This window comes from Solea senegalensis, linkage group LG17 (genome assembly GCF_019176455.1).
Source record: "Solea senegalensis isolate Sse05_10M linkage group LG17, IFAPA_SoseM_1, whole genome shotgun sequence".
NCBI lineage: Eukaryota > Metazoa > Chordata > Actinopteri > Pleuronectiformes > Soleidae > Solea > Solea senegalensis.
The window spans coordinates 15,146,169-15,164,930 of record NC_058037.1 but is presented as its reverse complement, the minus strand read 5'-3'; the positions used below and the strand labels follow the sequence as shown (position 1 = coordinate 15,164,930).

Genomic DNA, 18,762 nt, shown 5'->3' with positions numbered 1-18,762 from the left:
ACACAAAATGGCTGCCATGTTTGAGGTACCAGAGTTTTTTTTTTATTATTATTAATCCGTTGTCAGAACTTAGGAGACGACTGAGGTCGTTCTGTCATGGCGTCGTCCTCAGTGTGAGCTGGGTTGTACTTTTCTGCAGGTGAGAATAATAAAACAAGGTTGAAGGGAAAACGCAAGGAACCAACTTACTACTGCTTTAAAGAGGTTTCCTCTTAAGACGCAAGAAGGCGTCGCACATTTCAGGTCTGACGTCCATAAACACCCTCCAGAAATTCTGAAATGTGTCACTTCTTTAATCATCAAGGCTGTATAAATACAAATGAGCCAGCTGTAGGAAAGCAAGTAGGAAATCTGAAAATGGGATTTGCTGAATTGATTCTGAAGTTGTTGAATGTGAAGCACTAGGTAGCAAGAAAGCTTGATTTCCATTGAAGGAGGGGGAGTTTAGTGAGTTTGAAAACGGGTTGTATGGCTGTATTTGCAGAAACTGGTGACCTAGTGAAATCTCACAATCGTCGCTAGGGTTTATAGAGAATGGTCCGAAAAATAAAAACAGCGTTTCCTCTGGGAGAAACAGCTCCAACAAACATTACACACTTTACATTAGGTGTCCTGTGTACCTAATAAAGTGGCTGAGTGAGTCCACCGTCAGTCACAATGAAAGCTGTGATGCACGTTACAGTCATATGACAAGATAATATGTAAGGGAGCACAGATAATAATCTACCATCAAACATTTTTACCCTTTTATATTTTATTTTTACCTTTCCTCTTGCGTGTGAACATCTGGTGACACCTGAACGCCATGATCATCACACACCCCCCCGTGAGCTGGAAGAACCACACGAGCATGGGGAACAGGAATAGAGGGCCGATCATGGCGGGAGGGAAGGCCGTCTTCATGATGGTCATGGCCAGTTGACACTGCTGGCAGCCCGTTTCCAGGGCAACAGTCCTCCGCTCCCTGAGGCACATTTATTAATGAATAAGACATGGACACATATAAAGAGACGTGGGACTTCTTTTCAGCCATCGTCCGGGCCGAAGGGGGGCGGGGTGACCAAGTTCCCTCTCCACTTGTCCATGGGCTGCCCAACGTGTAACAAGCCATTAGAAAGGGAGCTCTTTGGAACTGTATTAAAAAGGCATTGGACGTACAAGAAACAGAAGGATACTGACAATGTGACCCCACTCTAATAGGCGACCCCTGACCCCAGCCGACTTACGCATGCGTGAGACTGCAGCAGGAGGTGAGGACATATCCCAGGACGAAGCCGATGACCGGCAGCAGAGCAGCGCTGGCCACCAGAGGAGGAAACAGAAGAATGAGGGCGTAGGCTCCGAGCTGATACACGACGATGGCGCCAACGACCACGAGACTCAACGCCATTGTACTGTAGCCAACCTGAGAGCAGCAGCAGGAAATACAATGAAATATTAAACAAATGTTCTGAAACAACAACAACAACAAAGAAAGAAAGAAAGAAATAATAAAAAAATTCTCTAATGCTCACCCTAAAACCCCTTAAGATCTAAGGGACCTTTCAAAGATGACAATAAAAACACTGAGAACCATCAATTTACAAACTGACCAAAGTATTAAATGTAAATATATATAATTTCATCAGTTTGTCTATGTATATTCAGATTTACTTTTCTGTTGCTCTTCACTTTGCATGGTTGTAGTTTAAATCTACCTATTCTGGGATTAGTTTACAGTTTCCTCAGATTGACATGGAGGTGTTTATGTTTGTTGTTATTTTGTTTTTATGTGGTTCTTTGTCCTGTTTTTTGTTCTTGTAAAATAATAATTAAAAAGAACAAAAGAACCCCGATTCAGATGAACTGTTTCACAAGTCTGTCCTGTCTCCGTGATTGGATAGACACTGTAATGTAGACTTGCTTGGGAATAAAAAAATAAATACAAAAAATCTTCCAGTCTCATCCTGAAGCAGCGTTACATTGCCCCCTACAGGCCTGGCATATTTACTACAGCAGGGATCAGCAAGTATATGTGGCTGAGGGACTGTGGACGTCGTCTTTAATCAGCAGCTTATTATGAAGACAAATGCATGTGAGACGCTTACTGTTGATATTTATTGTGCATCATTTCAATTTGAAGAATTACTGCTTATTCTTTGAGCCCAACATATGCGTAAGTAGTTATTTTACGGACATTCACTCCACAAACCTGGCTGTCTCCATGACAACAGCAGTGTTTTTTATACTTTTTAAAAAAAATTCAGTTTAAGTTAACTGTAAATACTAGCACCAGAATCTATTTGAATAAGTTTTGAATAAGTAAATAAGATTTTTTTTTCCAGAATAAAAGCTCTGAACTCAATACATAAGCAGTTTTGGCCCATTTGCAGGTGAAATAACAACGTGACATCATCTCTGCTCACAAAGAACCAAATATCAACAACCGCAAAGGTTACGTATTGCAGCTTTAATCCGACGACGACGACATTAACGGAGCCATCGGTGCATTGTTGTTCCTCGTGTGCAGTGCACTGACCCTCTTGATGGTCCTGGAGTACTGCGGCCTGCACCGGTTGATGAAGATGCCGATGCTGCAGGGCACGAGGATCATGATCAGGTTCAGGGCGATTCTGCCGTAGGGCACGGCTCCCTGCAGGCTGGGGAAAGCCTGACAGTAGATGAAGAGCAGCAGCGGCATGAAGCCCAGAGACAGCACCGTGGAGGCGGACGTCATCACAAGGCTAATGGGAGACAGTGATGACACCATTAATGGTTTTTGCCAGTTACCTGGTTTCACATCCACTTTGCTTGAATTCTCTGTGGCATAGATTCATCTCGGTGTCAGAAACACAAACAGATTTTGGTCCATATTGAAAGAGCTCTTCCCAACTCCCAAGAAACCACCAGCAACAACTACAAGTACCAATTTGATTGCCGATTTGAGCGGACTGAACCTTTAAAACTTAGATTTAGAGAAACTGATTCTTGTAGCTGCTTGTACAAGCCCCTCCCCCTTCCACACACCTGTTTCTAATTGTCCAAATCCGGTGTGTTTTTAATTTGTCTCAAGAACGGTTGATGGTACAGATAGAATATTTGGTTTGAGTGTCAGGAGGTGTCGGGAGCTCCCACGTTTAAATTTGTGAAAAAAACGGGTGCAGACTGACAGAGAAATGACAGTTTTAACGTCACTGTTGTCTTTTTTACAAACTTCAGAGCTGAGTTTTAACATGGGAGTCAATGGGAGGTTTGACCAGAACTCTCTGCACTCTCATTTTAAGGCAGAAACTGCACGTCACATGAAAGTGAAAGCAACACACAGGGTTAAACAATAATAAACATAGCAACACAACTATCTGCTGCGAGTGGTTCAAGGAAGTCCACGTGCACCTGCGACGATCAAGCCTCTTATACCGGAAGCTCCTGTGCAGAACCAATCAGCTCCCACGATCCACCCAGACTCTCACGCACACACACACACACACACCTGCAACTCATCTCACATATTCAGAAAACAATGCGTGCCTTTTTCTGTTTTCTTTTCTGAACTTTGAACTGTGACGTATTTACACGTTCCACAAAGTCAACGCGATTTTTAACATTCTGAGTACTTTTTGCTCCGGTGTGTTTATTCACTGTTGGTGAAAATCACTTTTTAATTCACTGTTTTCCGTCAGATTGCCTGAACAAAAGGATTTAATAGCCTCTGTATATACTGCACGTTTAAACACAGTCTGTGTTCTCAGGGTTCAGCGCTGTGGTGTGTGCGATGTTTCGTGCTGAGAGACGTTAAAAAGCCATAGTTTTAGGACAGAGGCGACTCGCAGGCTTCTCTGCTCATCAGGAGCTTTTCCCCGCACCTGTGTTGCTGTCACACAGGTGTGTGCAATAATCAGCCGGGCTGAGCCGGTTATAAAAGCAGGTTTTTGCCAGCAAGTCTCAGCTCTGTGGGTCGACTCTCTGTGTTAGACGCTGATTTGAAATGGGGGTGTGAATTTCTTCTGTGTTCCCTTTTCCAGTGACTCTTGCTTCACGTTTGCTTTTAGGTCCAATTCCTTTGGTTCACTTCTCGTTTTAATAGAATCAATGAGAGGCTGAGGGAAGTTTTCTATCATGCCATGATGAGTCCTGACCTTGAGTTGTAACCGATGCAGTGGGGATATTTGCATTTTACATGATATGAAACCCAATGTGTTGTTTTAATAGTCAATTTAACTTTGGCAAGGTGGCTCCTAACGCATTTCCCTGTGGGGGTGACAAAGTCAGAGGAAGAGCTGTTTGTCTGACACAAGCAGGGTCACATGACACATGTGCACCTGAGGTTGATGTCGCCCCCTGCAGCCAGAGTCAGGACGTTGGAGAGAGCGCCCCCGGGACAGCAGCCACAGATCAGGACCACCACAGCAAGCGAGTCGCGCAGCTGGAACGCCTTCAGCAAAGAAAAGAAATGCGAGAAATGACGTGAATGCAAACGGCGTGGCCCTGCGTGGCCCTGCTTTGCAATACATTTAAATAAGTCTCTGAAATGTACAATGATATGGTTACAGTTACAGAGTCACTTCCTGTTATGCTGGTTTACCAACCTTGGCTAAGCAAAAGGCCGTCAGAGGCATGACACCAAACTGACAAAGCACTGCAACAGCGACCCCTTTAGGCTTCACCAGGAAGGACTGGAGAAAGAAAACGTTGGTAATGATGTATGTTACATGTCAGACCCACGTTTTCCTCTCAGTTTCTGCTCTTAAATGTCACACTCTAGACCAGGGGTGTCAAACATACGACCCGGGGGCCAGAACCGGCCCGCGAGAGGGTCCAGTCCGGCCCACAGGATGAATTTGTTAAAATTTCACACTAATCTAAACGTAATGTCAAATGCTCCAGATACCCGTGACTAAATGTCTGTGCCTTTATAGATCCAGTGTGCTGTGTAAATGGTAAATTTAGGCATTGAACAAAAATGAGTTTGACACCCCTGCTCTAGACCTTGAGCCTTACCTTGATCTTGGTCACGTCCATGATGCACCCCACGGCGACCATGGCGATGAATAAGATGACAATTACGATGACGCTGATGGTTTTATCTGCAAGAGGCCTCATGGCAAAGGTGGCGTTGGCAGCGGTCGCGTTGAACTGGAACCTCTGGTTTAGCCACAAGTGCAGATCAGAGATCAGAGCGGCCGAGTCGTTCATGCTGAAGCAGCTTTGTTGTCGGCGAGACACTGGGAGAGAAGAGTCACAGGCTGTTTGAGCCACATGATGGTTCAAGAAATGAGCAGAAATACTGTTCTACTGTATATAAAAGACATATGTGTATAATTATCTTATTGAGAATAGATCTGCCTCCGTGGCTGACTTCGCTTGGCCTGTTTACGCCACTGTATTATAACGTTGGCGATAATGGTGTTGCTTTGAGATCATTTCAGCATCTTCTCAGTTGGTATAAAAAGTTTGAGAAACCACTGTTTTAGACAATTTAAAAAAAGAACTGTCCTCACAGAGCATTACGATGAACAGCTAAACGTCGCACCTGCCAATTTACCAAAATTGTAATTATTGATGTGATCAAATCACCATAAATCAGACTCTCGATACAAAAACATCCCATCATCAGCTGACTCTGGCAGGTCTCTCCCCCCTGTACCATACCATTGGTGGAAACACGGCTTTTAGCATCTTTCAAATCATGGTGGCACAAAATGGCTTCCTCATCAGGTGATTGTACTCACTTTTACGCAGTGCACCTTTTAAACCCAGTGAGCTTTTGTTTTGTTTTCTTCAAGATTATACATTTCTTCTACTTTACCCATCATGTAGTGGTGTATCCCCGCCCTTTCATAAGTCATGCAGAAACAACACTGGGGCCCTCGGTGTAGTCTGCAATATGCTAGAAAGGGACAAAAGGAGGGCATTTTAATGGTTTAACAGCCTGGCCCTGTAAAGACGGAGGGGGGAGGGAATGTCTGCTGGGACTGATCAGCCAAAGTGTAATTACAGCCTCACATGACTGGATTTTTTTTTTAAACCACTTTTTAACTCCTAAACACTCAGCCACAGCCACCAGTGTTTGAGTTTGATGCAGCCTGATTATCGTGGCTCTAAATCACTGGCTCATAACTCAGCCGGGGCCCTTTCGTGGGCAGGGGAAGCAGCGTTAATAAGTCTGTGGTAAGAAGACAGTTGAGAAAAATATCAGCTTCTGCGAGCGCTGCCTCATTACCATACATTTCCTGTAACGCTACCCATCCCTTGGGTTAATTTTAAATGTGCACAAACGGAGCGAGACGATCTCTCTCTCTCTCTCTTGCCGTCATCCACGAGGACTGAGGAGGCTTCACTGCAGCAGATGCATTATTTAAGCCTGGCCTTATTGTGTTGTCATCCTTTTTTAAATGGGGCTATACAGTTACCGACCATATCTCTGCGTTACCCTGTTTGGCTCTGCTGCGGCTGCTGCTGCAGGACATGCAGCGTGGTTCTATGAAATAGTAGATGTGGGGTTAATTGGGCAGACAGGACTGAGTACAGCGGTAGAAACAGAATAGAGGGAGGGTGGGGGGTGGTGAAGCAGATGCAGAAGGTTGGTGGCAGAAAAACGTAGGATGGAGGTCAGTGCCGGTCTAAAACCGCGGAGGGCAGGGTGTCGCCTGCAGCTGCTGTGGCCTCTTGACCTGCTGGGGGAACGGATGAAGCTGCTACTGCCGTGGCTTTTTTTTGATGACTGATCCACTGTTGCAGAGCAGAATAATCCACGGTGTAAGCTCCTTATCTACAGCACAATTTCATGCAAAAAGGAGGCACCAGAGCAGATTATTTGCCTTGTCTTGTCACCCGCCCCCAACACGACATAACATTTTATGTTCCTCCGTCAGTGTGATATAAGATATACTGGTCCAAAGTAGGTGTGCACTGTGCAGACTAGTCATTGACTGTAACTATGTCCTCTAAAGGGTTAGAGGTTAACCCTTAAGATGGCTTGATCAATTCAATCCAAAACATCCATCCGTCTTCTACCGCTGTATCTTCCATGTGGGAAGGTCACGGGGGGCACTGGTGCCAATCCCAGCTGACATAGGGCGAAAGGCGGGGTACACTGTGGACAGGTTGCCAGTCCTTCACAGGGACACATGGAGACAAACAACCATGCACTCTCTCACTCACATTTCTGCTCAATGTCCACTTTGCCTTATCCCACGAATCTGCATGTTTTTGAACTGTGAGAGGAAACTGGAGAACCTGGAGAAAACCACAGGCAAAATAAACCAATACATTTTTTTTAATAATGTTTTGCTTTTATTGCCAGTTTCTGTTACAGCAATAATAAAGAGAGGGAATATTGAATACAAAATATATAAACAGAGGCCTGTTTTTATAAAGGAATCGTCTTGTTTGGCGCTTCATTGATGTACTGGCTGCTGTAACTGGACACGGACTTGTGAGAGTCCTGAGTGTTTTCCTCAAATCCACGTGTCTCAGCCATGGCCCTATTTATTTCCTGTGAAACTCAAATACGAGCCAAACCACATTTCCCGTGATGCTTCTCGGGGAAAAGACGTTGCGATCTAACAGGCACATCTGGGCTTTGTAGTTTGTGAATAAAAAATATTATCTTGTTAAATTACGTCAAAGCCGTTTAATAGAGTCATTTAAGATCATAAAATCACAAATGGATGTTTTTGCTTTTGTATGAATTGAAAAACCGGAGAGAATTGTTTTTTCTTGGCGAAACAGTGGGAAAACTATCTCGGCCTCCACATTTCCCAGAAGCCCCGGGAGTGTGGCGCATGCGCACTATGCAGCAGAAGGCTCGTGTGCGGAGTATAGTCACGTGGAGACGACGCGAGAGTCCACCTCGGTTCTGTCCAAACAGAACGTGAAGCTGTTAGCTGTCTGACTGTTAGAGGCGCCGCTCGGTGCTAAGACGATTCATGTTGTTTTTTTAGCCTCCCGTCTCTTTACATTAGACCATTTTGCCGAAGAATGAGTGATAACGATGACATCGAAGTCGATAGTGACGTGAGTATGGCGACTTTTCGTCTTTCACGGACGTTATTTGTGTGTATTCCCTTTGCTAGCTGGCTGAATTTAGCTGAACTAGCCTCTCAGCTAGCGTTAGCCACCAGTAGCTATTTTTGCTCGGGACTCGAGCTAATATAATAGCAACACTATCATTTTATTCACTTTTGCTTCAGCGCATTGATAATACGTTACATTATTTCTGTTACTTTCTAGTGACCTAAACGAATCAGTACGTTTTACTGAACGATTATGGCTACAATTGTACTTTTTGTTCTGTCTCTTTGCAGGAAGACTCACCGAGATATCACAATGTGGTGCGTAATGCTGGGGGGGATTTTGTCCAGTGTCTTAAAATGTCTCACAGCTGTCGCAAAGTTAATCTTATCCATCTCAATATACATTAATTTATGTTGTATTTAATTGATTGGTAAGATTGCAGTGAAGTGGAGGTGGTTGGTACTTGGAAGATAGCGTGAAAGCGCTGCTCTCCCCCTCTCTCTGTGTACACGGCTATATTTGAATTAACATTTGTACACGGAAACTTTTCCGTCATGTAAACTGTGTTTTATCACCATAATTGCAGCAGTTATCGTTAGTGCGTTGCACCCCCCCCCCCTCCAGTGCGTGCGCGGCCATAGGAAGACCGTGACACGACGTCTATATTTAGACCAAAGCTTTATCCCGTTTCAAAGGCTTTTTATGTTGTTGTTGCATGATTATTTATATTAGTCTCTTACTACATAACGCGCCTGATTCGTCGGTTCTCCTCGCCGCCTCACTCCACTATGCTATGTATTCCGGGGATTCCGCGTATGTTTTGGAAATCACACGAGTGTAGATCACGTCTTTTTAAAAGAGACTAGTTTATTTGATATCTGCGTCGTCCAATGCGAGGCTGCTGCGGCCGCGCCTGCATCGCCAAGTAAAGCCTTCTTGTCAGGAAGAGGTGCTTCGGGATGTTTTTCCTGTGTTGCAGCCAGTGATTAGAGCCATCTTCTCTCTACAGGCCACTGAAAGGCTGGCAGCCCTAAATGAATGACGTATAGCTGCATCTCACCAGCAAGAAAATAAAACCCCCACACACACCGCGACGTGCCCGACGTGGTTAATGCAAAGGCTGCACAGCACGACTATTTGCAGTTTGTCACTACACAAGCAGAATTATTTTTTTTAATTTAAATCATGTTCATTTTAAAAAATATGCATGTGCATCTTCACTGGCCACTTGATTTGATTATGACTGTCAGGTCAACGATATCACAATGCTCAATCTACTCATGCACATTCATCAAATTCTTCTAATTAATGAGATGAATATTAATTTGAGCTTTTTTTCTGTCCTCTAAAACAAAACTGCTGTGTCAACACAGCCGAGCCGCAGCTTCTACCGACTGGAAAAACAGCGAGCACTGTTGTATGTAGGCATGAGATGGTTTTATGACATTGCACTTTATTACCATGGCAGTAGTATATGTTTTCACACAACATTAATTAAACCCTGAAGTACAGCATATTCATTATATGTTAAATCCATTTGCACTATTTAAGTTGCCGTAGTAGATTTTTTCGATTATAAATGCACACATACACACTTAAGCGAAGGGAAAAAAGAGGAGAGGAAAAGCCAGTGTCACGTCTGTTTACACACTCACACATACAGGGAGCGACTGTCAGCTCATCTGTTTAACAAACACACACGAAGAGATGGACACAGCCAGTGACTGTGTGTCTAGTCCTGTGTTTACTTTAGACGCACAACTCTCCTCTATGTGAACTCTTGTAGGTAGTTCGCAAACGTGCATTTCAAGGTGGCGCTGCTTTGAACTGGGTGAAGAGTGTTGTGTGTAGTTATGAAATCACATTGATTGCTTGCACCAACCACAGGGGGAGCTTCATGCACAATCGCACCGATGCACCTTAAAAGCTGTTTTCAACAACCCGGATGCATGATTGACATGAAGATAAGATATAGGCTTTATTATTTGAGTCCAACATTTGACTTCAAAGCATTTGTCGGCTCAGCGAGGTGGCGATATGCCAGCTTTCAACGCTTTAGGATTAAATATTTTCACCTGACTTATGATGTTGTAGACAAAAAACTACTTTGGCCGAGCTTCATTGCGCATGTTTTTCTACCATCCCTCAACATCATATATATTAAATTCATTCCATAATCCGTCACTTAATTTTGTAATAATCCCAATTTTTTTTAGCCAGGTGTTATTTACACTAATTATCCATGCTAATAAAGAAATGCATTTTGAAGCACCGATGGTCTGTACATTATTGCAGACATTGAATATAATACTAAAAGTAGGTGGTGCAGATATGCCTTACTTGGTGAGATAAGAGGAACACTCCCAGAAAAATGGGTAACATGTATCAAAGACAAATACTGTCCAGCATTTTTATTCGTTGAGAGCCCTGCATATTCACTGAAAAGGGACATCACACTAACCTCTATGATGTGAAGGGTAGTTCTGCTTTTGTTGCCTCTGGTGTAAGATGGTAGTGATGGTGAGGCCACAGGCAGCTGGTTTTCCAGGTTTGGGTCAGTCAGATTTGAGTAGAGCTGAATCTTTGCAAGGATCCTTTTCAAACCAGATAGATAACCATCTAAGCAGCAGGTGATCCCATACACTAATGTAGACTTCAGTGCATATGTTTGACTTATTAACATACAGGAAATGTATATTTGAGCCCAGCACCGTGTTAGAGCAAAGCAGGTTGTATGCAAAGTGACCGAATGCACAAAAAATGTTACACACTCCAGGGCATGAGAGTTATTTGCATGGATATAATTTCCAGCTTATGTTCTATTATATGTTCTCTTATATTTCAAAGATGTTGTTGGAACCGCCCAGTCTAATGTTGTTGAGTTCTCCACTAGCATCAGTCTTTCATGCAGACAATATGAGACGACCATCAGAAGCAGCAGGTACCTGCTCTTCCACTCTGCAGCTGAAATCATATCAGGACTAAAATGTGACTCCATTGTCTGATTTTCTTCTCAGGGCTGTGAGGGCTTTGATCACCAATTCTGATTTTACAAATCACATCTCCTGCTTCTCACAAATATGGCCTTTCCTCGTTGTTGTTGTGACACTTAAGGTTAGGAATGCAAATCTGATCTGTCATGAGTCAATCTTGTGTCCTAATTACTCACAGAAAGCAGCTGCAGCCATGAAAAATTGGCCACCAGACTTTTTTTAATTGCACTCGCTGTCGATACTGTGAGTCCTGGATTTGTTTATGCCAGAATTTACAGAGGGAGTGGAGTCATGCTCCACTGTGGCTGTTTGTATGATGTAAGGAGGCACATGGTCCTGGTGGATTTATGCCTCCTGGTTGGTTTGTGGTTTTTTGTGCAATAGGCGTAGCCATCACCATGCCAGCCAGACTAATCATAAGACAGATACTGTGTGCAATATGCAGGGACTTTTTATGTATATATACATAATATATATATATATATATATGTGTGTATATATATATATATAATATATGTATGTATGTGTAGTAGTGTTGTTACTACCGTGTCAGAACGGGATTTCTTCTGTGTCGTAAAAGTTGTTTGTCCCAGTCACGCTGAACAGTCTCTCTCTAACCCTGTGGCATGTACATGGCGTGCTTGTCCAAACATGCAAGGTGTTTACTGTTTTTGTTGTCATCTGTACTGTGGACAGAATGAGTTTCGTGGTAAGTCACAACCACTCGTGTCGCCCTGAAACTTGCTTTGGAATATTTAAATTAGGGCTGGAGTTGCGCTGAAGTCTCAGCCTGACAATGATGTGGATTAGTCCATAATAAGATATGACAGGAGGCTGTGATAGTTAATCTCAAAGCAAACAGAACCAGTTGTTCTCCAGCCTGGCTCTGGTCATGTGGTTTTTGGCAGCCATCTTGTGCCTTTACAGCCTGATTAGAATGCAAATGAGTGAAATTTGCAGCGTGTTGGACGCTGTCAGTAGGAGGAGGATGTCTAAGGTGAGGACGAGATGTTTTGAAAACGGAAAACTGATTCAATACACATTCTAGACATTAAACCAAGAGATGAGGGCGTTAATCAGTTACAAAATTGATTGCCAGCTATTTTAATAATCAAGTATATTAGCTGTACGTGTAAAATGCAGGAGAAAATTGTTAAACACACATTGGTGTTTTCTTCTTTGCACAAAAACCCTGAATGTTAAGCTGCAAGCAAATACACGGTAATACTCTGACGTAGTCTCAGTAAAACGTTGTCATTATATTAATAACAATGATGTGTATTTTTTTTCCGTGACCTTGTTAACACGGGGAGCCCTGTCAGGCTATTAAGGTGTTCACAGTGTCTGTCGACAGAAATGAATCTGTGACATTTCAGATTGATTATTTGCCTCTGTGGCCACCTTGGTGATTAATTTCCACTTCAGTTTGTCTCATTATTCACTTACAGGTTTTACTGAAACCTGACGCTTGCACAGTTGAGCTCAGGAATGTGCTTAGTTTTTACTTCGACTCTAAACTGAAGTGATGACGCTGGAGTTTTTCAGCAGTTTATTTTGGTGCATACACAAACTCATTCTTATTTTTCTGTGTTGGTTAGTTTTTGCTCTAAATATATTATATAATTTATTTGGTTTTTTTTTGGTCATGAATGTGGACTTGTTTTAGGCTTTAAAAATATTTCTTTCTGCGTTGGTCAGACCTTTTACATTGGCTCTTATTTACATTGCAGTGCAGCAGTTTTTGACAATTTCCAATGGGATTTTATGATTATAAACGTGAATATTCCAGTCACAAATTAAAACACCAATATTAACTGCAAGATGACTGTTGACCTCAGTCTTAAACTAATGCATTTATGTAGTTTCTTTTTTCAATTTCTTGATGTTGCATGTATTTCAAAGTGAGCTGTTAAAAATTAACTTAAAAAATTGGCCTTAGCTCAGGATGTCAGCCAACAATTAGCTGATGAAAGATAAATACAGATTAAAGCTGCTCAGTTTTGACTGCATACTTCACTAGGGCTGATATCCACCTAAACTCATTAAGTTCAGAATATGCAGGCCTAGAAGAGCATCAGGCCATCCAAATTAACTTCTGCGTGGTCCAGGAGAGTGCTGTAAACACAGCTTGGCCTTAGATTCTCTTTTGAATTCCCTCTTGGCTCTTTAGATAAAAAAAAAAAAAAAGATTTAATGTTTTTTTTGTTGTAAAAATAAAGGACACAAGCTATCTTAAAAGCAGTATGTGGAAGTATTTCAGGTTCTGAACCATAGATATCAAAGTAACAAGCTAATCTGTGGACTCACCTGTTGTGAAAACAGCATTTCTAACAGTATTTATTGTTGCATTATCGCCTAGTCTTTTAGAGATTGCAAAATGAGTCGTTTCCAGTTTTGCTTTTTGGTATTTTCTTGATGGAGACACAGCAGACAAATCTTTTGTACTATTACTATTTCCATGGTAATTCTGTTGCTCTGTAGTTTACCTCCCTCTCTTGATAGAAAGTTATAGATTTAACTGAATGTGTGTACAGGTTTGGGGGATTTGAAATGATAATGACAAAAGCACAGTGTCAGTTTTGTTGTCGTGAAAGGCCGAGCAGGACTTGGCAGCAGAGTGGCTGGTGTAGGTTTGACCACAGACGGCTGGACACCCACTGTCCTCTACCCACGCTGCTCCGCTGCCCGGCTCAAGGCCTTGTGACTCTTGTCATTGCAGGCAGACAAACGGGCACACCACAATGCGCTGGAGCGCAAACGTAGGGACCACATCAAAGACAGCTTTCACAGCCTCCGGGACTCTGTTCCCGCCCTGCAGGGAGAAAAGGTTGGTAAAGCCCAGACTGTAAGTTCCACCAGCAAACACACACAAACACACACATATATTATGCACCCACTATGAATGATGATGATGATGATTGCGTTTATTTTAATAATCGTTATTCTGCTCCTGTGTTTGCTAAAACGCGTAACATTTGTGTTGAATATAAAATCCACTGTTGTCCTCGTCGGGTGAATGTGTTGCGTGTCGGTAGAGGGAAATAGTTGGACTGGGAGGAGGGCAGATGGTGGAAGAGGGCAGATTGGCAGCAGTGAGACAGTGATGCAGTCTAAAGACTTGGACCAGTGTCAGGAAGTTATTATGAGGACATTTTTGTTGCTCTCTTCCTGTTTTGACATCCAGGACTTTGAGTGTTGGAGCAGCTTCAGTAAGCGGGCACTTAGTGTTTGCTTTTCTCTTAAAACACTAGTTTCAGGATTAGCACGCAGCGAGAAGGGCAGGGACTCATGGGATGCTGTATGAAGTGTCGGGTTGCAGCCGCTGCACTCTTTGACCCCCCGCCCGTCTCTCTCTCTCTCTGTCAAGGCTCCTTCTGCTGTTATAGCTCTGATTCAAAGTGCTGTATAAGGCTGCATTCATACTACAGAAACTGTCTGTGTCCAGACGGGTGTTTCAGCGCCATAGCTGAACTAATCTGGATTTAAGATTTAGATATCAACTGGCATGTGACCAGCACACGTCAGTTTTTGAACCCGGGCGTTCACATGTCACCTATAACCAGGCACATGTTGGACGATACAAGCTGTCAATCACTCTAGTGGGCCGTACTTTACTCTGTTTTCGTCTAAATAGGAAATCATGATCTGACTTGCATCCAAACGGGTTTCTTTTTCCAACTAGCAGAGTCGCCCACTGGTGGCTAGTTGCTACTCCTGTCCTATACAGACTCTATGATAATATCCCAGCTTGAAACTGGGAAATTAGAAATAACAACTAATGAGAACGATGACGAGGTAAAGGTGTTGGCATCATCTTTTACCTGCGATTTCATAAATTCTGTCTTTGGGGCTTAAACTTCCTCCAGGCTAGTGTGGACAGCATGTATTACCGTAACAAGAGCTCATTCTCAGGCTTATTACTTTGTTTTGAAAATTAGAGGCAGGGCTTTGTGAAATAAAATTCAAATGAAGGCATCACAGTTACAAGTGTCACATTTCCTGGCTGATCTCCTTTCATGACCACTTGGGTTTATATTTGATAGCCAAAATAATAGTCACACTCTTTGAATAGAGTAATAAAAACTCAAACAACTCGGTCAATTGTCCATTTAGTTGATTTAAAAGGCAAAGTTAATGTAGTAGTACTTTTTGTGTCATGGCACTGACCCACAACTGGCCAGACCCAACGTTCCTTCGAGCCACTGCGGACGTACTTGCTCAGGCTTTGACGACGGAAGTATCATAATTCACGTGCATCAGTTTGTTTGTTGTGTTTTAACAAAACTGCAGCAAATCCTATGTAAGGAACTGTAAATATTTGATGTCACACTTGTATTTGCTGTTAAATAGCTGACAGCACTACTTGTGTTTGCTGTAACCGAACCAAACACTCTGTCAGTACATTAGTGAGAGGTTAAGATGCCAGCGTCCGCCCTCTGCTCTGTGTGTGTGTGTGTGTGTGTGTGTGTGTGTCTGTGTGTGTGTCTGTGTGTGTGTCGCGTCATGGCGTGTGCGGATGGATGAAAGCGTTAGAAAATGTAACACAGACCAAGAAAACTTGCGTCATTGCTACACTGTTTGCATGTGTCACTAACAGCAATCTACCAAACAGGCGTCGCGTGCTCAAATCCTAGACAAAGCCACAGAGTACATCCAGTACATGAGGCGAAAAAATCACACACACCAGCAGGACATCGACGACCTGAAGAGACAGAATGCACTGCTGGAGCAGCAAGGTAACAAAAGTGAGCACTCATGGAACTGGAGCTTTTCACTTGTTGTGCCTGTGGTTTTCCAAAAACCAAAAACTGTAAGCGTTCAAGAATGCACCAATAAATATTTCAAGGCCTAAATAGACATGGGTCATTGAAAGTTTGTGCAATTTTGTGCAAGAAAGAAGTTAAGTTGAAATTTAGCTCAATGTCTCCCTTGTTAGACTAGGCTAGGTCTGCAACTAAGGTATTTTCTCGGGTAATCGTTAGGTCCATAAAATGTCTTATTTTGTCCAAACACCAAACATTTGCAAAGAAACCAGAAAATATTCACATTTAAAAAGCTGAATTTAGGACCCCGGTGATTAAACGTGAGCCTCTTCTTCTGTGTGCAAGTGAAAATGAGAAGTCTACATTATGCATCATAGTGCATCTGTCCTTACATAATGAGAGAAATCTTTAGGCGTCTGAGTCGGCGTCTCTGGAAAATTCAGCTTCAGGCCCCCCCGTAACGATGTAGACATGAAATTATCAGAGAACATACTGTTCCAACTTCAAGAACAAGCAACTAAAGCTCACACCCACTGTCACGGAGTCTCTGCTCAACTCCCTTCTGTAACTTGGCTCTTCTTGACACCTAACAAAATTGAACTGTAGATTATAATCTGCGCATTATTACACTGCATTTAGGGGGAAAAATAGCAGCAGAAACCCCCTGAGGAAACGGTGAATATGGGGAACAGAAAATGGGGAATGACTCATCTTTGCAGGTTCAGTTAAAGCAGAACGTAACACTGCAGCAAAATCCTTTCGCTCCACTCGATTAATGATGCTGATTTTGGGACATTTGTACGCGAACTTGCACAAAAACTACCCCAAATAACAAAGAAATCATTGAAACTGAATCATTTTGGTCTGTGGACAAAACGGGACGTTTGAGATCATTGTCGTTTTGACATCTTCTACAATTTTAAAGCCCTAAGTAATCGATGACGGATGAATCAATAATTAGGTAAAGATGAGCTGCACTCACAGTGCCCTCTGCTGTACCACATGGTCATTACCTCAGCTCGGTCTGCTGTGCTTCTAGGCTGTTTATTTTTATTTTGACTTTCCTTCCCCAAGTTTGACTTCCCTCTCGTCGTCTTCCCCCGCAGTCCGCGCTCTGGAGAAGGTGAAGGGCTCGGCCCAGCTCCAGTCCAGCTACTCCTCGTCCGACAGCAGCCTGTACACCAACCCCAAAGGCAGCGCCGTGTCCGCGTTCGACGGCGGCTCCGACTCCAGCTCCGAGTCGGAGGCCGAGGAGCCGCCCAACAGGAAGAAGCTGCGCGTGGAGGCCAGCTAGAAAGCTGCGCAGCGCAAACCACCACCACCATCATCATCATCATCATCATCATCCCCTCCTCCGGCCCAAAGCTCAGGGTGGCGGAGCACAAGGGAGCACAAGGGAGGACGAGAGGAGACGCAGCCTCCGACGCTCTTGAGGCTCAATCGACGAAGAAAAACAACCACCTCCCCCCCCCTCGTGCCAACAACTACCACCCGCAGCCTCCCTCACTGTCCGTCTGTGGGCGAGTTCACTGGAGACTCCTCACCCCCTCCATCACAATCCCCCCTCCGTCTTTCTTTCTTTCCACCCTGCTCTCTGCAAACAGAAGGGAGGAAGCCAGTCAGCAGCGTAGGAAGACGACTGCTTCAGTTTCATCTGGAGAGCTTCAGGTTTTTCTTCCCCCTCTCTCTTTTCGGGCTCTGCATCAGTTTATCCCCCCCCACCCCCACACACACACTCAGCGCAACATCAGCAGTCCGAAAACCCAAAAAAGAGGCAGCTTGGCTACGTAAAGACTTGATGCTTTTTTGTACCCTCAATAAAGCCCCTCCTCCTCCTCTTCCTCGTACCTGTGTTGACTGGGAGGGGAGGGCACACCAGGCGTACTCCTCCAAGCACTGCTATATTATTATATATTTTTTTGTTTTTGTTGATTTTGAAAGATAAAAAAAAAACCTGTTTTGAATTCAAACACACACACCTAGACACAAGGTCCTGGAGAAGTTTACCTTTTTTAAAAATTTAAATGAAATAATAACAATGATAATAAAAAAACCTTGTAGATTATGTTTTTTTGTTTTAGATTTTTTTCCACTGAAGAATGTGAAAAGTGCTATCTCCACCTCAGGCCCCCTGGATCACAGAGGTTTTCTGCCCGACATGTTTGTTAACACACAGATTAAAAAAAAAGAAAAAGAAGAAAAAACAACAAAAAAACCAACTCCTTTTGTTGAGAATTGATGTTTTGGAAAGGAGAGTATTCCTAAAACTTGTACCGTATTTTGTCCTTTTAGCTTGAAGTAGTGAATGACTTTAGGTGGCTGAATACGTTAGGCATCTCGTTTTATATTATATAATTATTATTATTATTGCGGAGACAAAGACGAAGAAGGAAAAAAAAGAAGCATTGATTTGATGTTTTCAAAAATATGTTATGCATTTTGTAGTAAAATCACACAAAGTCATGGGGAAATAATTTGTCACTTGTAGTTTTCCTTAAAGGCTATGAAATATTAATAATAATAGGTATTGAATGTCAAACGGTAGAGTTTTCCCGTCTGTTGCAGTAAAAGGAAGCAGAAATCGAGTCCCTGTCGATGTTGTTGTGCTTTAAACAGTTTAAAAAATAAAAAAAATCAATGTTGCTGATCCTCCCCCCCGACCCACAGGCAAAAAAGAGGAAACAATTTTTTTGCTTGTCTAGGAAACGTGTGTGTGTGTGTAAGTATGTATATTGTTTCCATTTTATTTCCATTTAGGAGGATATAATTAGTGTAATAGGTCTTTTGTTTGTCCGATTCCATTCCATGGAAATTACAAGTATGTTGTACATACTGCCAACAATTGTCTTGCAAGTTGAGGCCTACCTTTACTATGAGACTATAAAATAAACTATTTTATCCTTTAACACGTTCTTTGTGTGTCTTTTGTTTTTTATTCCAGGGTTGCAGCACAAATAATGGGTGAATTATTTGATCCTAAAATGAAATGCAACTGGATTATGAGAAAATGA

General features: G+C 42.8%; 2 protein-coding genes across 16 annotated transcripts; one reads left to right on the top strand and one right to left on the bottom strand.

Annotated features, from left to right (window-relative positions):
- Positions 1-19: 19 nt before the first annotated feature.
- slc10a1 (solute carrier family 10 member 1) lies at positions 20-7,180 on the bottom strand. The gene is made up of 8 exons (XM_044048651.1): positions 7,141-7,180; positions 4,978-5,201; positions 4,566-4,652; positions 4,299-4,411; positions 2,519-2,723; positions 1,227-1,405; positions 765-964; positions 20-133 (listed from the first exon to the last, which is right to left on the bottom strand). The coding sequence occupies exons 2-8, from the start codon at positions 5,170-5,172 to the stop codon at positions 63-65; spliced, it is 1,050 nt and encodes a 349-aa protein (XP_043904586.1). The 5' UTR covers positions 5,173-5,201; positions 7,141-7,180; the 3' UTR covers positions 20-62.
- Positions 7,181-7,809: 629 nt separating this feature from the next.
- max (myc associated factor X) lies at positions 7,810-18,657 on the top strand. Of its 15 annotated transcripts, none has more exons than XM_044048659.1 (5): positions 7,811-7,995; positions 8,286-8,312; positions 13,708-13,815; positions 15,601-15,733; positions 16,858-18,657. In XM_044048659.1, exons 1-5 carry the CDS (start codon positions 7,960-7,962, stop codon positions 17,043-17,045), a joined length of 492 nt encoding a protein of 163 aa, XP_043904594.1. In that variant the 5' UTR covers positions 7,811-7,959; the 3' UTR covers positions 17,046-18,657. The 15 variants fall into 15 exon arrangements, with proteins under 15 accessions (XP_043904599.1, XP_043904593.1, XP_043904594.1 ...); XM_044048655.1 differs by having other exon boundaries at positions 15,586-15,733; XM_044048652.1 differs by having other exon boundaries at positions 13,708-13,833; positions 15,586-15,733.
- Positions 18,658-18,762: the final 105 nt, after the last annotated feature.